The sequence below is a fragment of the Heloderma suspectum genome, chromosome 5, assembly GCF_057233095.1.
Source record: "Heloderma suspectum isolate Gila_16-S chromosome 5, 16-S_ref, whole genome shotgun sequence".
In the NCBI taxonomy this organism is placed as follows: Eukaryota; Metazoa; Chordata; class Lepidosauria; order Squamata; family Helodermatidae; genus Heloderma; species Heloderma suspectum.
This window is the reverse complement of record NC_139462.1, coordinates 60,503,982-60,519,752: the sequence shown is the minus strand read 5'-3', so window position 1 is coordinate 60,519,752 and position 15,771 is coordinate 60,503,982. Positions and strand designations below refer to the sequence as shown.

Below are 15,771 nucleotides of genomic sequence, written 5' to 3'. Positions count from 1 at the left end.
CAGGAGCAATTGATCACTGCATGAAAGCACATTTGCTCATTCACAGTTCTTTAGAATTCTGGTTTATCATGATGCCTGAACATGGCCACAGAATTTAGTGAAGCTGTGAGCGGCAGGTCCATGATGCCTTTTTTTTTTGGAGTGGGGCTAATATAACACATCTGCTGAGCTGCAGTTTGAACCAGAAGATGAGTGGAGTGCAAGTGAAAGGGGCTTCTGATCCCTTTCCCCTTTTCCACTGAAAATCCAACCACCCCAGCTGCTTTTTCCTCCACCAGAGAAAATATATGGTTACAGGTCCTTCTTTTCTTTCTTGAGTGACATTCGCCTTTTAAAACACTTATTTCAATGTGCATACATGAGGCCAATCAGATGAGCCCCCATTTTTAGGGCAAAAAAGGTGAAACTGGTTGGTTTCATATCTACCTTAAGCAAAAATTGTAGGCCCAGTGTGAGACTGTCAATTCTCACAAACTGAAATTCAGTGTCCGTGATATAGCTAGTGTGCCATTACCTATCTCCTCCATACTGCTGGACCCTCCTAGGTGCTTAACAATACTATTGGTAACCCCCCTTAGTGCAGTAACATCGAAGGCTGTTGCTGCAAAGAAAGAAGTAGCCTTGCTTGTGGTAGCAACCCTAAAAAAAGGAAAGTTTATAAATAAAATAGAGTTCAGTCTTTCAACAGTTAAAAACAGAACTCTTTAAATGGGGTGGCCTCACAGGGTTTCCATTAGTGGTTTGTATGCTGAGAAATGTGATTTCTTCTTCAATAGAAACATTACCTCTGTCCCATTAAAAAAATGCAGTTACAACTGCACAACTATTGCAAGGGGGCAAATTGCCAAAACCCTGTTTGTTGCTGCATTGGTGTTTGTTGTTGCTTTTAAAATGGAATCTTTACACTGTGATTAACCTGGTCAAGAAATCTTATGTCTTGCTGGAGAATATAAATCAACACAGCCAGCAGCAGCATTGAATCCACACCGTCAAATGCCATACTGTTTGTTAAATCAAAGATGGTTAAGTTGGGCTCCCTGAGAAAGATTTCATGGAAAATTATTTGGAGGCTGTGATAGCTTACTGTTAGGATACTTGAATATGGGAGCTGGGTTATGCGTGTGTATGTGTGTGCGTGTGTCTGTGTCCGTGCGCAAGTAGACATGCCTGCTTATATCCATATGCAAGAATAGGGAAGCCTTGCAGGAGCTGCCTAGATGGTTAGTGGAAATGAAATCTCAATTTAGCTTGAAACATGTGACTTCCTATTTCTGTAAGGGACTTCCAAGGGACTTCCTCTGCGAAATCAGCTAAAGTCTCTAGAGATTTAACTCAGAAACATAGCTCTGTCTGCCTTGCCATAGAGCAGTGTGTTCGCTGTGATTTGTTTTTACAGAGATATTTTTTCTTCTTCTTTCCCTCCCCTCCCTCCTGTGCCATTTCTAGCATGCAAAGATCTAGTGGCTCCTACTCGTGATCGAAAACTGAATACATTTGTGCAGATCACAGTGGTTCATCCAGGGGAACAGAATTCAACAAGATATGCAAGCACAGAAATTGTGGAGGTGAGTTCTTTTCTTTGTTCCATCCCCGTTAGTCACCAAATGCCGTTTTCTTTCCTGTTTGTTTGGGGGGGGGGTAAGCAAAGCAAGACAGTGTTGGTATTTAACCAGTGCAAAAAGCTACAGCATTGCCTGTGAAAGTTCTGCTTTTGCAGAAGGACACAAAAAAACTTGTTTGGGCATTTCAGATGTAAATTGAAAAATGCTCCAGGGATCTATTGATTCTCCTTTGATTTAAAACAAAAAATGTAGAAAATATGGGGGTTTGTTGAAGAAAATGTTTGCACAGCCTATGTATTCAGTGATCTATGTGTTCTGAAACACATTGCTTTGTACTTCATGAAAAATGCATGCTACATTTTATACTACAGTATTTATAGGCTTAACTTATTGCAGCAAACGTTGCACCATGTAGCTTTGAATAGTTGCTTTCTGTTCCTCAGAATGTTACTCCCAGGAACAACAACAACAAAGTTGATTTTCCATTACCAATATGTAAAGAAGTTTTGGTGTACGTTTGTTGGGCAAGAAAGCAGAATCTTTCTCCATGAAACTGCATCCAAATTCATTTCTAGTCATTAAAGCAGACTGCCTGATGCATCGAAGGAATGCTTCTTGAGTGATCTTCTGACTGCTAATTCATTATTTTAACTACCAGGAGTCCTAAAACTATTACTCAAATAGCCCATAACACAGCAGGATAGATCAGTGCAGACTGCCTGACGTATTGTACTGCATTTGTTGGAACAGACCGGGGTTCTGGACAGAACCTTAGGTATGTTCAAGCTCTGTGTTTCTTTTACTTTAATTTACCTTTCCCTTTGTATGCCAGAAATAGTCCTCAAAGCAGTTGATAAAACTATTAAAATTATAAAGTAGGTAAAACATGTATAAAACTGCTGTATAATGATTACATAAAATACAGTAAAGGCCAGGCTCCAAAAAGAGCTACTGTAGGCATGCTGACTGGGATTTTATACTTTATTTCTGTCAACAGTAGACGTCCATGTACTATCACAGGCTGCTTTTGAAAGTCTGCTTGCTTTCACAAGCAGTTTGCTGTGTGGAAGAGGATACTTTTGTTTAAGAAAGAAAAAAGTCTGCTTGGACATGCAGAGCTAGTTGCATGGTTCTTTGGATCCCAGCATTCAATAACAAACATACACAGCAAGGGAAGACGGAGTTTATTAGAATCAGACTAAAGAGAATAGGGAAGACCCACAGATCAGTTAGATATGAGCTCACTAATATTCCTAATAAATATGCAGTGGAGGTGAAGAATAGATTTAAGGGACTAGATTTAGTAGATAGGGTCCTGGAAGAACTATGGCCAGAAGTTTGCAACATTGTTCAGGAGGTGGCAACAAAAAAAGTCCCAAAGAAAAAGAAAACCAAGAAGGCAAGATGGCTGTCTGCTGAGACACTGGAAGTAGCCCAAGAAAGAAGGAAAGCAAAAGGCAACAGTGAAAGCGGGAGATATGCCCAATTAAATGCAAAATTCCAGAGGTTAGTCAGAAGAGATAAGGAATTATTTTTAAACAAGCAATGCGTGGAAGCGGAAGAAGATAATAGAATAGGAAGGACAAGAGACCTCTTCCAGAAAATTAGAAACATCGGAGGTAAATTCCAGGTAAAGATGGGTATGATCAAAAACAAAGATAGCAAGGACGTAACAGAAGCAGAAGAGATCAAGAAAAGGTGGCAAGAATATACGGAAGATCTGTATAGGAAGGATAATAATATCGGGGATAGATTTGACGGTGTGGTCAGTGAATTAGAGCCAGACATCCTGAAGAGAGGCTGAATGGGCCTTAAGAAGCATTGCTAATAACAAGGCAGCAGGAGATGACGGTATCCCAGCCGAACTGTCTAAAATCTTGCAAGATGATGCTGTCAAGGTGATGCATGCCATATGCCAGCAAATTTGGAAAACACAAGAACGGCCATCAGATTGGAAAAAATCAACTTATATCCCCATACCAAAAAAGGGAAACACTAAAGAATGTTCTTTAGAACATTAAAGAATGTTCACAGCCTTTGACTGTGTGAATCATCACAAATTGTGGCAAGTTCTCGGTGGTATGGGGATACCAAATTATCTTGTCCTGAGGAATCTGTATAATGACCAAGTAGCAACAGTAAGAACAGACCATAGAACAACAGACTGGTTTCAGATTGGGAAAGAAGTACGGCAGGGTTGTATACTCTCACCCTACCTATTCAACCTGTACGCAGAACACATCATGCGACGTGCTGGGCTTGATGAATCCAAGGCTGGAGTTAAAATCACTGGAAGAAACATTAACGATCTCAGATATGCAGATGATACCACTTTAATGGCTGAAAGTGAGGAGGAGCTGAGGAACCTTCTGACGAAGATGAAAGAAGAAAGTGCAAAAGCTGGGTTGCAGTTAAACATAAAAAACCCAAATTATGGCAACCAGCTTGATTGATAACTGGCAAATAGAGGGAGGAAATGTGGAGGCAGTGACAGACTTTGTCTTTCTAGGTGCAAAGAGTACTGCAGATGCTGACTGCAGCCAGGAAATCAGAAGACGTTTACTTCTTGGGAGGACAGCAATGACAAATCTTGATAAAATAGTGAAGAGCAGAGACATCACACTGACAACTAAAGTCCACATAGTTCAAGCAATGCTATTCCCCGTAGTAACCTATGGCTGCGAGAGCTGGACCATAAGGAAGGCTGAGCGAAGGAAGATAGATGCTTTTGAAGTGTGGTGCTGGAGGAAAATTCCGAGAGTGCCTTGGACTGCAAGAAGATCAAACCAGTCCATACTCCAGGAAATAAAGCCAGACTGCTCACTTGAGGGAATGATATTAAAGGCAAAACTGAAGTACTTTGGCCAGAGAAGAGAGGATACCCTGGAGAAGATGCTGATGCCAGGGAAAGTGGAAGGCAAAAGGAAGAGGGGCCGACCAAGGGCAAGATGGATGGATGATATTCTGGAGGTGACGGACTCAACCTTAGGGGAGCTGGGGGTGGCGACGGCCGACAGGAAGCTCTGGCGTGGGCTGGTCCATGAAGTCACGAAGAGTCGGAAGTGACTGAATGAATAAACAACAACAACAAACAGTTACAACTCAAAGACTGGGTGACAGCAATTCTTCTTCATGGTCTCTGTACATCACACGTATGTGCTGTGCCTGAATTGAGCCTCAGGGAACTTTCTGTAGCTGAGGAATTTTTGGTGGGAACCCTCCCCCAACCATCCCAGTGCACATGTCCCTAGCAGGTTCCCACCTATTCCCTCAGTTTTCTTTTGACCTCCATTGTGCCAGTCTCATGGAGAACTTTCTCCGTTAGTTTGCTATTTCCTGAGTTAAACTAGAACTTGCTGAGGCAATTTTTTGTTTTTTCTTCTTGCTCTCTCTCTCTCTCTCTTGCTATCCTCTCATTCTTCTAACTTCCATGTGTTTTCCTTTACTTCATTTTTGTTTGCAATCTCTACAATTACGTGAGGACTTATGGCCTGTCAGGGTGGAAACTGAGCCGATAGAGCCCCAGAGCAGTTCTGATTCTGAGGAGGATCAGCAATCCGTGGGAGAGGAGCCAGCTCATCCCTCAAAGGCACAGCAGCTGGCAGAGATTCCTCCTGCTGGCATTCCTGAGATAGATAGTGATCCTAGCAGTGAGAAAGTGCGGGAGGGAGGCTTGCTGGATGCTCGACGCAGGCTCAAAGAGCGATGAGCGATGGAGGGCATGGAAAGGAGGCGTAGCGCCCGTTTGGCATGCTAGGAACGGCCGCGTCCCGTGGACCCAAGGGAAAGAGGGAGGATCTCTCCCTAGCCCATAAGTTCAGGGTCATCAAGTGACTCTCCTTCAAACGGGGATCAACTGCCTACTCGGCGCATAGGCCACTCTGCTGTTCCTTGCTTAGTCGCTGGTGATTAGCATCTGAAAGAGTCATTAAGTTGTAAAAGGATTAAAGCCTTGAAAAGAATCCTTTTGTCTGTGTCTTGAGTTGGCTATTGGAGTCTACTGAAAGAGGCCGCTAGGGCACCTCCTGACATGTCCCTTCAAGCCCCTTTTTGAAGTGTGCCCATTCAGGCAGCGAGCTCCTCCAATGGACACGCACTGTTCCCTTTCTGTCTTGGTCACAAGACAGAGGTTTGTTCATTTTGTTAGGCATTTCCAAAGCAGGCAAGGTGCAATTGAACCGCTAAGCTCTGTGTTTACAACTCAAAGATTGGGTGACAACAGTTTCTGTGGCTCAGAAAAATGGAAAACTGAGGGAGGAATGGAAAGGCTTGCTTGAGCTCTTAATAGCTTATAGCAGCCTTCCCCACCCTGGCGCCCTTCAGGTGTGTTGGACTGCAGCTGCCATTATTATATGGTGGGATCCAGAGATCCCAGCTTAGAGCCAAAGTTCCCATTGGCCCTGCTGGCTGGAATGCTAGGAGTTGCAATTCAACATATCTGGAGGGCACTAGGTTAGGGAAGGCACGTTTATAGTATCTTGAAAGGAGGACATAGCTGGATAGCTGGAACCCTGAACAAGAGCTCTCCGGTTATTTTTTGGGCGTGGAAGAGGGGCAGGAATGATGCATTGCAATGTTATGTTGCAAGTTATAAATATATTTGCAATATTGGTATTCCTTTTATCACTTTGGTAAGAGTGAAGTGCTTAAATAGTTGTTACATTTCTTATTTGGCCTTCCACCCATAGAACTTCCACGTGAAAAGGGCTTGTTCAAAAGCTTATATTTGGAACCATTTAAACATATTGCTCCTTTTCAAACTTTTTGTCCCATGGTGGGAGTGTCACTGCAATCACTAAAGGTCAGAAACAAAATAGAACGCCATCTTGCATAATGCTAGTATTTATCCTGCCCTTCCTCAAAGGAGCTCAGGACAGCATAAAGCTCCCTCTTCATTATGTCCTCACAGCAATGCTGTGAGAGATAGTCACGTGTTAATCGGAGGAGACATTTGAACCTGGCTCTCCCTGGTGCTAGTCCAGCACTCTAGTCGTGCTGGCTGCCATGCTGGCTGGGAATGACGGAAGTCAGAGTCCAACTCATTTGGAGGGCACCGGGTTGGGGAAGGCTGCTCTAGCCATTATAACACACTGGTGCTCCTTGCAGAGGAGAACCAGTGAACAGGTTTTGCATGGAGAAGGTTCCAGTTTTGATCCCCAGTGTCTCCAGGTGAAGCTGTAAAAATGCCTGCCTGAAAACCTGGAGAGCTGCTGCCAGTCAGTGCTGACACTACTGGACTTAGATGGACCAACGTCTGACTCAGTATAAGGCAGCTTCTTATGTTCCTATATTGCTTCAGGTAACATCCTTTTTTAATGATTTAAGCTGAAGCTGCAAAAGTTAGGCGCCATCTGAGGTGTAACCTGGGAACTTAATGATTCTGAGTCTGAAGTCTTTCTAGACGACATGCTCTCTGTCCTAGAAAACTCCTGTCCCAGACAAGCTGTGCCTTTCTACAGTTACTCTGTGGTGAGACAGAGACATTCAGTGCATGCTCAAATGCACTATTAGTATATATTTTCCATATTCCAGAGCTGAGACTTAGTACTAGAAATAAGTTCTGGTGTAAGTCAGGGGTGTTGTTAGGATAGGGGCCCACCTGGGCACGGGCCCTGGATGTTTTTTGAGCTGTGCCCCAGATATTTTGAGCTGTCCTAATTGCTTTTTTTTTTTTACATTTTCCCATAGAGTTGCATTGGAAAACAAAAACGGCCATAACGTTTTTAGTGTGTATGACAAATACATGAAATTTGGAGGCTTGGTAGCCCCCTGGAGCTGATTGAATATGCCAAATTTTAGGCAGTTAGGTTCAGTGGCTTTTGTGCTAGTCACAGGTAAAATTTGATATTTTCAAGAAAATGTGTCAAAGCAAAGAGCTTTTTTTTTTTTGGTGCTTCCACATATGTGCATGGAATTTGGGGACCTGGCAGCCCCTATAGAGATGATTGAGCCTGCCAAAGTTCAGGCAGTTAGGTCTGGTGACTTTTGTGCTGTTGTTGTTGTTCAGTCGTTCAGTCGTGTCCGACTCTTCGTGACCCCATGGACCATAGCACGCCAGGCCTTCCTGTCCTGCGCTGTCTCCCGGAGCGTGCTCAAGTTCATATTCATTGCATCCGTGATGCTATCTAGCCATCTCATCCTCTGCCGTCCCCTTCTCCTTTTGCCTTCAGTCTTTCCCAGCATCAGGGTCTTTTCCAGGGAGTTTTCTCTTCGCATTAGGTGGCCAAAATATTGGAGCTTCAGCTTCATTATCTGTCCTTCCAATGAGCACTCAGGGTTGATTTCCTTTAGGATGGACTGATTTGACCTCCTTGCAGTCCAGGGGACTCGTAAGAGTCTTCTCCAGCACCACAGTTCGAAAGCATCAATTCTTCGGCGCTCAGCCTTCCTTATAGTCCAGCTCTCACAGCCATACATTACTACTGGGAAAACCATAGCTTTGATTAGACGGACCTTTGTTGGCAAGGTGATGTCTCTGCTTCTTACTAAGCTGTCTAGGTTTGCCATAGCTTTCCTCCCAAGGAGCAAGCGTCTTTTAATTTCATGGCTACAGTCACCGTCTGCGGTGATCTTGGAGCCCAAGAAAGTAAAATCTGTCACTGCTTCCATTTCTTCCCCTTCTATATGCCAGGAAGTGATAGGGCCAGATGCCATGATCTTAGTTTTTTTAATGTTGAGTTTCAAACCAGCTTTTGCACTCTCCTCTTTCACCCTCAACAAGAGGCTCTTGAGATCCTCTTCGCTTTCTGCCATTAGGGTGGTATCGTCTGCATATCGGAGGTTGTTGATAATTCTCCCGGCAATCTTAATTCCGACCTGTGATTCATCCAACCCGGCATTTCTCATGATGTACTCTGCATATAAGTTAAATAAGCAGGGTGACAATATGCAGCCTTGTCGTACTCCTTTCCCAATTTTGAACCAATCGGTTGTTCCATGTCTGGTTCTGACTGTTGCTTCTTGACCCTCGTACAGGTTTCTCAGGAGACAGGTAAGGTGGTCTGGTATTCCCATCACTTTCAGAATTTGCCACAGTTTGTTGTGATCCACACAATCAAAGGCTTTAGCGTAGTCAATGAAGCAGAAATAGACGTTTTTCTGGAATTCTCTTGCTTTCTCCATGATGCAGCGAATGTTGGCGATTTGATCTCTAGTTCCTCTGCCTCTTCGAAACCCAGCTTGTACTTCCGGTAGTTCTCGGTTCGCATACTGCTGAAGCCTAGCTTGTAGGATTTTGAGCATCACCTTGCTGGCATGTGAAATGAGCGCAATTGTGCGGTAGTTTGAACACTCTTTGGCGTTGCCCTTCTTTGGAATTGGAATGTAAACTGACCTTTTCCAGTCTTGTGGCCACTGTTGAGTGTTCCAGATTTGTTGGCATATTGAATGCAGCACTTTAACAGCATCATCTTTTAGGATTTTAAATAGCTCGGCTGGAATACTGTCATCTCCGCTAGCTTTGTTGTTACTAATGCTTCCTAAGGCCCACTTGACTTCACTCTCGAGGATGTCCGGCTCAAGTTCAGTGACCGCACTATCATGGCTATCAGGGACATTCAGATCTTTCCTGTATAGTTCTTCTGTGTATTCTTGCCACCTCTTCTTAATCTCATCTGCTTCTGTTAGGTCCCTGCCTTCTTTGTCCTTTATCATGCCCGTCTTTGCACAAAACGTTCCCTTGAGATCTCCAATTTTCTTGAAGAGATCTCTAGTCTTCCCCATTCTGTTGTTTTCCTCGATTTCTTTGCATTGTTCATTTAAGAAGGCCTTCTTGTCTCTCCTTGCTATTCTCTGGAACTCTGCATTCAGTTGGGTATATCTTCCCCTTTCTCCCTTGCTTTTCGCTTCCCTTCTTTTGTGAGCTACTTGTAAAGCCTCATCAGACAACCACTTGGCTTTCTTGCATTTCTTTTTCTTTGGGACGGATTTCGTTGCTGCCTCCTGAACAATGTTACGGACCTCCGTCCATAGTTCCTCAGGCACTCTGTCTATCAGGTCTAATCCCTGAAATCTATTCCTCACCTCCACTGTATATTCATCAGGGATATGACTGAGGTCATACCTGAACGGTTTAGTGGTTTTCCCTCCGTTCTTCAATTTAAGCCGAAATTTTGCAAGAAGCAGCTCATGATCTGAGCCACAGTCAGCTCCAGGTCTTGTTTTTACTGACTGTATGGAGCTTCTCCATCTTTGGCTGCAAAGGACATAATCAATCTGATTTCGATATTGACCATCTGGTGACGTCCATGTGTAGAGTCGCCTCTTGTGCTGTTGGAAAAGAGTGTTTGCTATGATCAGTCTGTTCTCTTGGCAAAATTCTATTAGCTTTTGTCCTGCTTCATTTTGTACACCAAGGCCATGCCTGCCTGTTATCCCGGTGATTTCTTGACTTCCTACTTTAGCATTCCAATCCCCTATGATGAAGAGGACATCTTTTTTTGGTGTTAGTTCTAGAAGGTGTTGTAGGTCTTCATAGAACCGATCAACCTCAGCTTCTTCGGCCTCAGTGGTTGGGGCATAGACTTGAATTACTGTGATGTTGAATGGTTTGCCTTGGATTCGTACTGAGATCATTCAATCATTTTTCAGATTGTACCCCAGTACTGCTTTTCCCACCCTTTTGTTGACTATGAGTGCTACTCCATTTCTTCTAAGGGATTCTTGCCCACAATAGTAGATATGATGGTCACCTGAATTAAATTCGCCCATGCCTGTCCATTTTAGTTCACTGATTCCCAAGATGTCGATGTTCAATCTTGCCATCTCATGTTTGACCACCTCCAGCTTACCTTGATTCATTGATCTGACATTCCAGGTTCCTAAACAATATTGTTCTTTACAGCATCGGATTTTCTTTTCACCGCCAGACACATCCACAGCTGAGTGTCCTTTCGGGTTTGGCCCAGCCGCTTCACTCTTTCTGGCGCTACTTGGAAATACCCTCTGCTCTTCCCCAGTAGCATATTGGACACCTTCCGACCTGAGGGGCTCATCTTCCGGCGTCATATCTTTTAGCCTTGTGATACGTTCCATGAGGTTTTCTTGGCAAGAATACTGGAGTGGGTTGCCATTTCCTTCTCCAGTGGACCACATTTTGTCAGAACCCTCTGCCATGACCTGTCCGTCTTGGGTGGCCCTGCACGGCATAGCTTATGGCTTCACTGAGTTACGCAAGCCCCTTCGCCACAACAAGGCAGTGATCCATGAAGGGGGACTTTTGTGCTAGCCACAGATAAAATTTGCTTTTTCCAAGAAAATCTGTCTAAGTAAAGAGCTATAATTTTTTTGTGCTTCCACATAAATTCATGGAATTTGGGGACCTAGCAGGCCCTATGAAGCTGACTGAACCTGCCAAATTTCAGACAGTTAGGGCCAGTGGCTTTTGCGCTAGCCATGCGTAAAGTTTCCTTTTCTCAAAGTCTAAAGCAAAAAGTAAAAAATGTCAAGTCATACAAGGGATTAGGGATCCTAATCAGAAGTTGTTTAAGGTGACCATTAGGAGGTCACTGTCCCTAATCTCTGGTGTAAGTTTTTTTTTGAGGTGCAAAAAACCTCTCTCCCCTACTTTTCTGCTCTTACATGCCCACTGTTGGGAGCTTGCCTGCAATGAAATTTTGAAGAGGGAGAAGGAAGAGAAGAAAGAGCTCCATGTGAAATAATCATATTTCACACAGCATCTGATTTTACTGCCCCAAACTGGAACCTTTGGTTTCTGCAAAAGTTTAGTAGCTTCAGTACAGCAAAGGATCCAATCAGCCTCCACAAACTTCTTTCTCCCCCTCCACTTAAATTTCTCTAAATAGCTGTAGGACTCAAATAATCCCAAAGGGAGGGTTAGGACTATGTGGCATCATGACTGAGAAACTGCTGGTGCTTTTAAATAGGTTCTACAGTTTTAAAAAAGCTAGAAAAAGCCCTCAGCCACCTCACCTCATAAAGTTCATTTAAGTACATGCAATCCTTACAAATGGGGCCGTGCACCTTGGTGTTCAGTCATGCCGGCCACATGACCACAGAAGCGTCTTCGGACAGTGCTGGCTCTTCGGCTTAGAAATGGAGATGAGCACCACACCCTAGAGTCGGACACGACTGGTTGGGGACACCTTTACCTTTATTTTTAATCCTTTACAAACCCTCCACAGCCTCCTAAATTCCTCCGAAGTACCACCTCTCTGAAAGGAGCCACTTGGCTTAGGGAATTCTCTCTACCCCCTAACTCCACGCACATTTCCAATCACCATTCTTCTTCTTCCCTCCCCTGTTCTTTCTTTCTCTCTCTCTCTCTTCTTTATTTCACCCAGACCATATCTTGGGGAATTCTTAAAGAAACTTCGGCGGGCAAAAGAAGTTCTAAACTGTATTTGACTTTATACAAACAGACAAGAGGGCTGGTTTTTCTCTATCCTCCTCACCCAAGTCTTTGAGAAGAGTGGGTTCACATGGTTGCAGAGAAAAAAATCTGGGGCTGTTTTGTTTGTCAGCTGCCATTATCCAGCAATAGGAAGGGCTGTAGCTCAGTGGTAGAGCACATGCTTGGCATGCAGAAGATCCCAGGTTCAATCCCCAGCATCTCCAGGTAGGGCTACGAAAGAATTCTGCCTGAAAGTTTGGAGAGCTGCTGCTGCCAGTCAGTGTCAACAATTCTGCACTAGATGGGCCCAGGATCTGACTCATTATAAGGCAGCTTCCTATGTTCCTATGAACAGAAAGCTTTAACTAAAAAATAGGAGTTTGGGGTTGTTTTTTAAGTGGAGGGGAGATAAATATTGCTAATTTATGCAATCCTATGTATGCGTGCTGAGAAGTCCCATTATGTTTAATGAGGCTTACCCTCAGGAAAGTGTGCATAGGTTTCCAGCACAAGTTACTTTTGCAGGGAGGTTTGCACCTTGATGTTCTGCATGTTTACTCAGAAATAAGTCCTGAGTTGTGAGCATGGTACTGCAGGCTTAGTACAGTGCCTACCCAATTCCATCTAATGAATTGACTACCCTTTCAGCTCAGTCCTATGCATGTTTTGTCATTTGTGGTTTTGGGTTTGTTTGTTTTGGCATGAACTCTAGCTTCAGTGGTGAGGGAAAGGCACTTAGTACATGCTCAGAGTTTCTCCATAACGTAGCCCTAGTTTTGAAAACAGATTTATTAGCTGAATCCTGATGAAGTCTTGGCACAAATGAAGTTATGTGGAGGAAGATACAATGAGAGCTTGTGCATAACAAGAAGGAGGTAGAGAGGAGTTGCACGAAACAAGACATCTGTTTTTATGAAGAGATGCTGGAGGGTGGTAGGATGAGGAGGGATGGTTGCATGGAGGTGAATAGAATTGGTAGGGGGAGAATCTAAGTGCCCAGTGGTGAAAGAAAAACATTCTGCACATGCTCAGAGGCACTCTATATTTAAGAACATAAGAAGAGCCATGCTGCATCAGAACAAGGCCCATCTAGTCCAGCATTCTGTTCACACAGTGGCCAACCGGTTGCCCACGGGAAAACCCACAAGCAGGACAGGAGTCCTTCCCACCCATGTTCCCCTGATGCTAACTTTGGTGAAATGTAAATAAATTCTAGTAATTCTAAATTTGCATGCATGTATATCCTTCAGAAAGTTTTCAGGTTTCTTGCCTGGAGGACACCACGAATGACTAGTGCATTTTCATACAAATTTACCCAAAAACTATTGCGGAAGAGGTGAATGGAAGGGAAAGCAAATCACTCCCTCCCCCAAATTGGAGAAGTCCCCTTCCACATGAACTGCTGCACCTATCCTTCTGAAACTTTGCTGGTTTCTTACTTACGGACACCTCTAGGTTGTCTGTAATTTTCAGAACAATGGTCCACAAGGAACATAGGGAGATAAGTATGTTCTCTTTTGGAGGCCTCAAAATGTCAAGGCCACCCTTGCACAAAAACCCTTGTGGCTATCATTCTAAAATTTGACAGACATGATCTTCTCTGATAGAGCAATGAATCCTGAAATTTTTATCCAATTCTTCCAAGGAATTAAAATGTTATTGGCAGTTCCCTTTAAAAGAAAATCAAAATATAAACCCTGCACCTATTTTTCTGACATTGGGCAGGTATAATCCCCTTCTACGGGGCTACTATGCCTGAAATTATCATCCAGTTCTGACCAAGAGAAAAAAGTTACAGTTTTTTTTCCTAATTTCCCATTGTAGTCAACAGGAAGCATAAAGACTCATTTTTCCAAACCTTGACTCAGGTTTGGTGCTGAGCTGAAGTGGTCCGACTACAAATTGGCCAGAGCAGAAGCGGGATGTTTTCCAAAATGCTGAATCAGGGTCTGACTTGAAGTGGAGTGGGGGGTCAGTGCACACTTCTTATGTATGTATATATGTATGTATGTAATCTATACACACACACAAGCACACCGCATGCACACACCACACACACACACATATTAGACGTGCACTTAGACTCGTGTGTGTGTGTGTGTGTGTATGCAAATTTGTGTTATGGGCCTGTGCCTTGGATCTTTTAAGAACCTAGCAACACCCCTGGTGTAAGTCCTGATGAGCCTGGCTGAAACTTTAAATTCCATTCCCATAATAACATGAACGCATGTGTGTACGTGAAATGCACATGTAGGTTCATATTGGTTAAGCTTGCCTATTTGCCAAAACACTATAAAAACAAAATGTTTATTGATTTTAATAGATCAAATATTGTTCAGTCTACACTGAACTTCCAGTCTAGGCACTTGGCCTGAAGGTCAAGATGTCATCCGGTCATTGTGGACATCCTGTCTCTGCCTTGCTTCAAGGCCAAACCTGTGGCTTTGATTGACTCTGGTTTTCCTTCTTTTAAGGTTTTGTTAAAACTGTAAAAAAAAAAAGCCAGCTACTTTGTATTTTCTTCCTCTCTGCTATTACATGAACTGAACACAAAGATCAAGAGATGTGCAGTTGGAGGGAGACATGAGAAGCTGTATATTTAATGAAGTGAGGGGAACTTGGAGATTCCAGTCTTCAGTTCCCACACAGCTGTTTCTGCTTCTGACTAGTGCCTCCTGTATTTTTAGTTCTTTTGCATGAATTGCAGCACATGACTGCTTAAATGAAGTGCCTGCAAATTTATATGGCATAGATTATGAATGAATGGGTGAGCTGCTGTTCCTAATTAGCGGAATGCTGCTATATGATGACACAGTTGCCTGGGGCGGTTACTGGTCATGAACTCAACTTCTGTGTCCTGAAACATTTCTCTTCACTTTGATTGCTATTACATTTTGTGTTTCTGGCTCTGGCAATTGGAAATACAAATCTGTCTTTACTGTGTCAGAAATACTGCCTTTTGAAATCCCATAGCAATTGTGCCATTGACCATAATTGAATGCAGCATGGTGCGCAGCTGCTACCTTGCTAAATCTCAGTTATGTGCTTGTGCTATGCAGGGAACAAGAGACCCGCTGTTTCTTACTGGCGTGACGTTCCCACCAGATTACCCTATCTATGAGGAGACCAAAATAAAACTAACTGTCTATGATGTCAAGGATAAATCTCAAGACACGGTAGGTACCTTGCCACTTCTTTCGCTAAGATATTGCATGATGGTATGATTGATCTTTTCATGGGTTGCTTTTGATCCTTGCCATGCCTTTGATTCCAAGTGCCTTCTAAGTGTTGTTGCTTTTTGCTGGACTTACTAAATTGTGGTGTGAGTTATCATAGAAAAGAAAGGGTGAAGTTTGTGTTGTTTTTCTGTTAATGGTGAATGGGAGCATATAGAAGGTACTGAGATAAGAAGGGAATAAAGAAAATAACTTCTTAAGTAATCTGTTACAGATTATAGAATTCTATTCATGTAAGAACTGGACTATACTGAAGCTTGATACCTAAATTCTGAGAGAGAAGGACAGAGATAATAAAATTATGGTGTAATCATTCCCATATTGAGGCTTGTGTTCTTATAGCCCATCTGTCAACAGTTTAAATTTTGTATATATTACATTGTAATAGGTATTTAAATAAGAATTGCTTAGCAACATATATTCAACAGCCACACTGTAGTTTGTTCATTTCATTTTAGCTTTTCCACCCCAAAGGTTTAAAGCAGGTAAACAACTCTTAATTTTAAAAATATTTCAATATAGTTTTATTTCCTGCTATAGTTAGTATTTAAATAGATCTTTAAAAAACACACACAACAGCAGAGCAGGGAAATGATAAAGAAGTTATGAGACTTTTGAGGTG

The 15,771-nt window shown here is 43.0% G+C and overlaps 1 protein-coding gene across 3 annotated transcripts in view; it reads left to right on the top strand.

The window, feature by feature from the left end:
* INPP4B (inositol polyphosphate-4-phosphatase type II B) overlaps nt 1-15,771 on the top strand; it is a 436,581-nt gene that overhangs the window by 196,921 nt on the left and 223,889 nt on the right. For all 3 annotated transcript variants that reach the window (XM_084856160.1, XM_084856159.1, XM_084856161.1), the window contains exons 5-6: nt 1,447-1,565; nt 14,973-15,089. In XM_084856160.1, coding sequence (XP_084712286.1) covers nt 1,447-1,565; nt 14,973-15,089 — 236 coding nt within the window. The remainder of the gene's footprint in view (nt 1-1,446; nt 1,566-14,972; nt 15,090-15,771) is intronic.